This window comes from Sminthopsis crassicaudata, chromosome 3 (assembly GCF_048593235.1).
Source record: "Sminthopsis crassicaudata isolate SCR6 chromosome 3, ASM4859323v1, whole genome shotgun sequence".
NCBI classification, from domain to species: Eukaryota; Metazoa; Chordata; class Mammalia; order Dasyuromorphia; family Dasyuridae; genus Sminthopsis; species Sminthopsis crassicaudata.
The window spans coordinates 649,020,373-649,028,138 of NC_133619.1; the positions used below are offsets into that span (position 1 = coordinate 649,020,373).

General features: G+C 48.8%; 1 protein-coding gene across 1 annotated transcript; it reads left to right on the forward strand.

The window, feature by feature from the left end:
• The first annotated feature begins 1,426 nt into the window (after positions 1 to 1,426).
• On the forward strand, positions 1,427 to 7,558 carry LOC141565039 (E3 SUMO-protein ligase KIAA1586-like). The gene is given in 4 exon segments (XM_074308043.1): positions 1,427 to 3,280; positions 4,316 to 5,544; positions 5,546 to 5,684; positions 5,687 to 7,558. Coding segments are annotated over 3 exon segments (2,166 nt in total). The 5' UTR covers positions 1,427 to 3,280; positions 4,316 to 5,358; the 3' UTR covers positions 7,528 to 7,558.
• Positions 7,559 to 7,766: the final 208 nt, after the last annotated feature.

A 7,766-nucleotide genomic window follows, 5' to 3' on the forward strand; every position in this document is an offset into this window, starting at 1 on the left:
ACCCTTTGGGTGCTCGATGGGAGACCCCGTTCCAACTCCGGCCTCAGCCCGGCCCCGCCGGTGGCATCCTAGGTCCCGCCAGCACTTAGCTTAGTGTGGACGGGGCGTGTGTCCCTGCACCCCCCCCCCCTGGTAAAACCGCTGGGAGCAGAACCGCCGCCGTGTGCTGACCCCTTTTGTCTCTCCTTACCGAGGCTGTAGGGAGGGTCAAACAGGAAAGGCTGTCAAGTGCTTAGCTTAGTAGGTGCTTCCCTCCCATTCCCCTCCGCCGTCGGATCAATTACCATTAGGCCTACTGTGCGCGGGGCCGGGGACATTTCTCCCCAGGAGGGCGCCCTGCTGCCCGACTCCCGTCCGCATCCTTTTGGTCCCCGGTCCCCTCCAGCCCCGAAGCCCCTCTGCCTTGCTGTGCCCTCATGCTCTTGCTGCCATTGGACATCCGTCCCCTTAAAAACAGCTTCAATCCCCTTGTTTCCGGAACCCCCCCAAGGCACCCCCAGAACAAAGGAGAGAGTGAGGGGGGCGGGTCACCTGTGGGGGCCACCTGGGCCGGAAGTCGGTCAGGGGTTTTGGTGCTTTCTTTTGTTCTTAAGAGGCCTACTGTGTGCTGGGGAGTCGCGTGTGCCCCCTCGTGGTCGTTCTCTGTCCCTGACGCCTTGTCCTCCAGCCCTTGGCTTTTGTGTCCACTGGGATCTCCTAAGGTTCTGTCCCTGCCCAGGGTGGGGGAGGGGAGGTTGGGAGAGACCCCCTTCCGATAGCCGGGATCCCCATTTCACAGATGAGGAGACAAGGCAGCCAGGGCCGAACAATTTACCTACAAAAGGATCGGAGGCTGAATTTGAACCCTGGCCCCCCGGGATTCCTGGGTAACTGGCCCTGCTGGAGGGGAGGGGAGTTGGGGTGGCCCCCGGGGTGGGGGTGACGGCCCCTCCCTTCTGATCTCTTCCCACAGGCGCCGGGCGCCCCAGGGAGGAATGACGTCAGGGACGCCTAGCTCCAGGTGAGTCACCCCCACAGCCCTCCCCTCCCCTTTTCAAGCCCCTGCCCCCCCAGAGGATTGTGGAGCCCCTTGGGAGAGACTACGGGCGAGGCTGGGCCCAAATGAGCTCAGGCAGCATTTATTAAGCACCTACTACATGCAGACATTGTGCTGAGCACGCTCCCCAGCGGGCCCTGGCCCTGGGGAGCTCATGAAGGAGGCTCTAGTTCAATGGGGTGGAGGGGGGGGGCAGCCCCATAGGCGCGGTGACCTCCAGACAGCGCCTTCCTCCTGGCCGGCCCCTGCGCCAGCCCTTCAGAGGCCAGGCCGCCTTCCCGCGCCAGCCTGGCCGGGCCAGCTGCCGGCCCCCTGCTGCCCGCGGGACCCCAGCCCCCTCTCGGCCATGGGTCTCTATGGAGGCTTTGAGTCTCCAGATTTCCTTCTCCCATAGTGGGGGTGCTTGGGCGGGACGGGGCTCCCCCGGGCCCAGACGCTGCACTCCTCCGAGCGGGGGGCTCCGGCTGCACCCCTGGCCCAGCCGTGGTCCCTGCCCAGGCGCCGTCTTCCTGGCAGCCGAGGGGGGACCAAGCCCGCTTTCATCTGCACTGAAGGCGGGGGACAGAGCGAGGGGATCCACCCTGTGTCCTCTGTCCCCGTCCCTCATCTCCAGTCTCGCCTGGCCATCCTGTCCCACTCCAGAGGCTCCCTCTGAGTGCCCCGTGCCCATGGGTGCCTCTGTGGCGTGCCTGCTGCTTGCCCCCACTGGAGTTGTGGCGTGGCAGAGGGTGCCCAGCTCTGCCCGGGGCCCTCCTCCTCGGCCCCCACCAACTTTTCCCATTGAGCTTGGTGCCTCCTGGTGGGCTCAGGCCTTCCCCAGGTCAGAGTCCAGCCTCGGGGTGAGGCTCCTGCCTGGCCCTTCCAGCCCTCAGTGTCCACACCTGACTCGGAAGCACCTCCTGACCTTGCCTCCCCCTTACCAGAGGAGAGTGACCTGAACCTCCTGAGAATCCTGGGGCCCCAGACCCTAGGGGGCCTGAAACACGGGGCCCATCACAACACGGCCTTCTGGAGCTGCCGGGTCTTCTGGAAGGACGGCAGGCTCTGCTCCGAGAGGGGGCCCCATGTGACAGCCGGGCCCAGAACTTCCGGGGGGGGTTGGAGGGGCAATGGCTCAGTGGTGGGGCTGAGCAGGATGGACTGGCCACAGGGTCGGGAGGACAGAGTCCGGCTCTCCCCTGGGGGCCCCCCCCAGGCTCTGAAGGACCCAGGGGCCCTCTCCCTCCTCCCTCACCCTCCCTGTTCTCAGGGGTCTCTTCCCCACTCAGTCCCACCACTGTCCTCTGGCTCACTCACCCTGGGAACAGCCCCGGTACCAGAGGGCACAGGTCAGCCCCCACAAAAAGGCAGCAGGTGACCGCCGTCCATGAGAGCTGGGGATGCCCATGCCCTCATCTCCCCAATGAGAATCATGGGACCCAAGGGGGGTCTCCCAGTGTCAGTGCTGGCCTTGGAGCCCAGGCACCAGAGTCCTGGGTCCTGGGGAGGCTCCCATCTCCCGAGGGACTAAAAGCAGGAGAAGGGAGAGATGGGCCGGGCCATGTCCCTGGCCAGCCTGAGCTTTGCCCCCTCAAAGGGGATTGGCACCGCCTGTCTAAGCCAGCATTCTCAGCATTAGGGACCCCTCCCCAGCCCCGGGGGCCCCCTAAGCAGGGCTGTGCGCCATGTTTCAGTGATGTGGCCGTGGCCTTCTCCTGGGAGGAGTACAGAGGGCCCTGTACAGGGACGTGATGCTGGAGACCTACGAGAACCTGGTGTCCGTGGGTAAGCGCAGCCCTCAGTCTCCCCATCACCTCTGGGCCTCTGGGTCCTCTCCCCATGGCCCCGGGGTCTGCCCAAGTCCCTGCTTACTGGGTAAGACCAGTCCCTGCTTACTGGGTAAGACCAATCAAGAGCCTATGCCTGCCAATGGGCACTCACTGCCTGTCATTGGGTGCTCCGTGCCCACCAATCGGTGCTCCCTGCCCACTGGTGCCATCCCAGGCTGTCCTTGGCTTGGCAAAGTCACAAGGCAGCTGAAGAAGGACCTGCCCCTGCCACTTTCCTCCTGAGCTGCCTCTGCTTTGGAGGCTCCAGCCCAGCCTAGGCCCAGGGGACTCTCTGGAGACCCCTTTTCTTTCCCTGGTTTCCATCCCCAGGAGCAGGGCTTCCGCCATCCAAGCCTGAGGTGATCTCCCAGGTGGAGAGGGGAGCTGCACCATGGAGGCTCAATCAAGGGTGGCGTCCCCAGCCCCTTTTGTGCAGGTGAGTGGGGGTGGCAGGTGCCCTGATGGGGGTCTGCCCTGGCCTCTCTGACACTTCCCTTTGTGTCCTCTCAGCGTTCTGGGAGGGGGAGGGGAGCTCTTGGCTTTGGTGCCATCAGTTATGGTGATTTGGACTTGATTCTGGGCTCCCCAAGTGAGTTCTAGTCCCCGGGAGATGAGCGGCCCAAGGGAGCGTTCAGAGAGGGGGCGACACAAAGTGCTCATCTTCTGAGGTAACGCCCGCTTAGTGCCCACGTCCCTGCCAAGAGATGCTTACTCAGGGGGTGCTTTCAGGCTGGCATTGGCCCGCTCATACATGTTGCCCGCTTAGTGCCCACATCCCCACCAGGAGATGCTTCCTTGGCAGGGCACTCTCAGGCTGGCGTTGGCCCCCTCAGAGGCCTGAGGACTCCTCCAGACTCTCTTCTCGGTTTTGGCCGTCATCGGCCAAGGCTCCCCCCAGATTTTGCTGTTCTGAGTATTTCAGTATAAAAGGCTTTTCCCTCCTTTGGGGAACATCCGGAGGCTGTACTTTAGCCTGTACAGGATTGCCTGTCATCTAGGGGAGGGAGTAGAGGGAGGGTGGAAGGGGAAAATTTGGAAAAAATGAATACAAGGAATAATGTTGTAAAAAAAAAATACTCATGCATATGTAGTGTCAAAAATGTATAATTATAAAATTAATAATAATTAAAAAATAAAGTTTAGTTTCCTCATCAAAAAAAAAAAAATATATATATATATATATATATATATATATATATATATATATATATATATATATGTATATATATATATATATATATATATATATATTCTGCCAAGGTTTGTATCGGGAGCTGAGATTTCAGGTTGTTGTTCATTTGAATGATTTTTTGACATTCTCCCTGTGTGTCTGTCATTGCTGTTGAGCATATTGTTTTCACTGAAATTTGTAAGTCCTTACAGGACTGTGGCACATAAATGATTTTATTGTGGGCATCTGTTACTATTTACTGTTACCATTTACTATTTTTTCACCTGTCATCTCTTCCAGTTCCCGCTTGACTCTCTCCATGTACCCCGGTCCAAACTGAGGTTCTTCTCTGATGGAAGATACAGAGCTTAGAATTTAGGATGCAAAGGGGAGAGTGGCTGATGACACATTCTTACCTGTTCCTTCAGATTCCCTCCATCAGGAGCCTTGGGATGAAGCCACACAGAGCATCTGCCTGGGCATAGCTACCAAGGAGAAAGAACCAAAGCATAGTTCCTGGTACTCCAGCAGAGGAGAGTGTAGAGAATGGGAGATCGAGGCAGAGACACAGAAGGGCAGCCAGGAAGCACAGGCTCCTGAGGCTCCAGGCCCGCTGCAGAACACTTCTAGTGAGGCGAGCATCCCCCAAGTGAGGCCTGGATGAGATGTCTCAGTCCCAGATCCACCTTTCCGCCTGGACTTACAAGAACAATGGAGAATACCTGAACAAAGCAGATTATACTTGAAAGGTGTTCCAGGGGGCTGCTAGGTGGCCCAGTGGATAGAGCACCAGCCCTGAATTCAGGAGGACCCAAGTTCAAATCTGATAGCTGTGTGACCCTGGGCAAGTCACTTAACCCCAGCCTCAGAAAAAAAGAAAGAAAGAGTGTTCCACTCCTTGAAAATGATTGACCGATTCAGCAAAGAAGTCACATGCATCATGGACCAGTTGAGGGACAAATTATTTCACTTTCATCTTTGTCATTAATTTAGGTGAAAATGTCAATGAATGTTCTGTTGGAACTACTTTCTTCCATTTGTTTGTGAATGACATGAGGGATTTCTTTGCTGAATCAGATAATAATTAAGCATTTCTTTGTAGTCTGAGGGTGGCATTATTGTTGGTGATAGAACGATAAAAACTGACAGTGAATTTTACAAGAAATTGCCAGACTTACTCAAAGTATAAGTGAAAATACTCAAATACAAGTTTGTTAGCTTAAAATACGTGCTATTCAAAAATTATGCAGAGAAATTGCCAGAAGTTTTATGATAATTTTAGTAATAATATTCAAACAGTATCAAGAATTTTACTAACTTAACATAAAATTATTTTTCAGATTATGTTCCCTAAAATACCTAAACGACACAATGATCTACTGAGTTTTTTAAATGTGAAGAAGGTGAAGACAGACACAGAAAATGATCATAGGAATGAGGATCATTATGAAGCACTGGAACCAGCAGAACCCAATTTTGAATCTCTTGAACGACTAGTCATTGAAGAACAACCATCATGTTCCCAAAAGGAAAAAAATAGATAATTTTATTCTCCCAGATTGTTGGAACAAAAACCAAGCATTTCTATTTACAGAGCAATACAAATGGATTGAAATAAAAAAGGGGAAATTAGGATGTAAGGATTGTTTTACAGTTTGGCATTTAGGAGTGACTATGTGTCTAAGGAATGGAGTGCATATTTAATAACTCCGAATGGCAGTAATAAAATTACAAGGCAAGTTTCTCTGAGAAAAAAAATTAGGGAACATGATGTTTCTAAAGCCCATAGTAAAATTCAGAATTTGTTAAAAGAATCAGCAAATGACTCAATTGCAAATATAATACATAGACTAAATAATAAAAATATCGATGCTACTGTAAGAGTTTTCAAAACAATTTACAGTTTAATCAAACATAATAGGCCTTTATCTGATATTGAGAGGGCAATAGAATTACGAGAGAAAAATGGAATAGATATAGGCAATTGTTTGAGGACACGATATAGTGCAACAAGAATAGCAGAACACATTGCAAAAGAAATTAAGATGAAGATATTTAAGAATATCATAGAAGAGAATGCCAAAATCTGCATCATCATTGACGAGATATCGACAATTTCAAAGAAGAGCACCCTAGTGATTTATCTTCAGTGTGCAATTCAGTCTGCACCTGCCCCCATCATGTTATTTGTTGCTTTAAAAGAATTGGTGTCGACCACGACAGAATGCATCTTCAATACGTTGTTGTCTACGTTAGACAATTATGGCTTTAATAATGAATATTTGAAAGCGAATTTAGTTGCATTTTGTTCTGATGGGGCTAATAAAATTCTAGGAGGAAAGTCTGGAGTAGCTACAAAGCTGTTAGAAAATTTTCCTAAAATCATCTTTTGGCCCTGCTTAAATCACCGACTACAATGATCGCTTGATGATTCAATATCTGAAATAAAACAAGTTAATTATTTAAAAATATTTCTGAATAAAATGTATTCTATTTATTACCAATCTAATAAAAATCAAAGTGAGCTAGAAACTGTAGCTAAAGAACTTGAAACTGAAATTATTCAAATTGGTCAAGTTTTGGGTCCAAGATGGGCAGCATGTCGTTTAGGAGTTGCCACTGCTGTATGGCATGTATATCCTACATTATATATTCATTTTTCTCATTCTTCTTCTTCTTACTTTGATTTGGCAAAGAGATTAGCTAACATTAATTTCTTGCAAGACCTTGCTCTAATGATTGACATTCTTGAAGAACTTTCATTGCTTTCAACTGCATTGCATTTGCAGTCAAGATCAACCAACATTCAGAAAGCACAAAAATTAATCAAATGCACCATAAGATCTTTGGAAAGATTGAAGACTACTACTGGAAAGCATGAATCTCAAATTGAAGATTTAATGAAGTTAGACAAGTTTAAAGATATTCCATTTGGTAAACATAACACATTTAATGCTCTTCGTAGGAATATGCTACTGGAAAATATAATTCAACACATGAACTTACATCTCTTATCAGACAGAAGTGATGAAGCTACTTTTCATTATCTTGATTTATTAGAGCCATCTACTTGGCCTTTTGAAAAACTAACTTCACCAAGTGGTGAAAAAAATGTACTTCATTTAAATGAAATTTTAAAACATGAAATTGATTTAAATGATTTTTGTGATTTTGTAGATAATATAGAAGCAAAGAATGTTCCAATACCTGTAACCATACAGAAAACTAAAAAGATTGTTGGTACTGTTGCCATCAGTACAGCTGAAACTGAAAGAGGTTTCCATTTAATGAATATAATTTGTACGAGAGTAAGAAATAGTCTAACAGTAAATCATGTATCCGATTTAATAACAATAAATTTATTAGGAAAAGAATTAGCAGATTGGGATGCAACTCCATTTGTCAAATCATGGTTAAATTGCGATCATAGGCTGGCTACAGATACAAGAGTTCGGCAAAAGTTATCAAGAACATTTTCTAAAAATCCATTGGCTTCATGGAATTTACAATAAAGAATATTGTATATTTTGTAAGAATTGTAAATTGTGTGCTATGCTTCCTTTATATTAGATATAAATTATTATAATAAGCTTAAGTGTGTGTGTGTGTGTGTGTATGTGTGTGTATTTATGGACATGTATATCTCTCACCCTGTTTACTTCAGTTTTCTCAAACTGTAAAATGAGCTGGAAAAGGAAATGGCAAACTATTACAGTATCTATGCCAAAAAAATCCCCAAAGGGGTCACAAA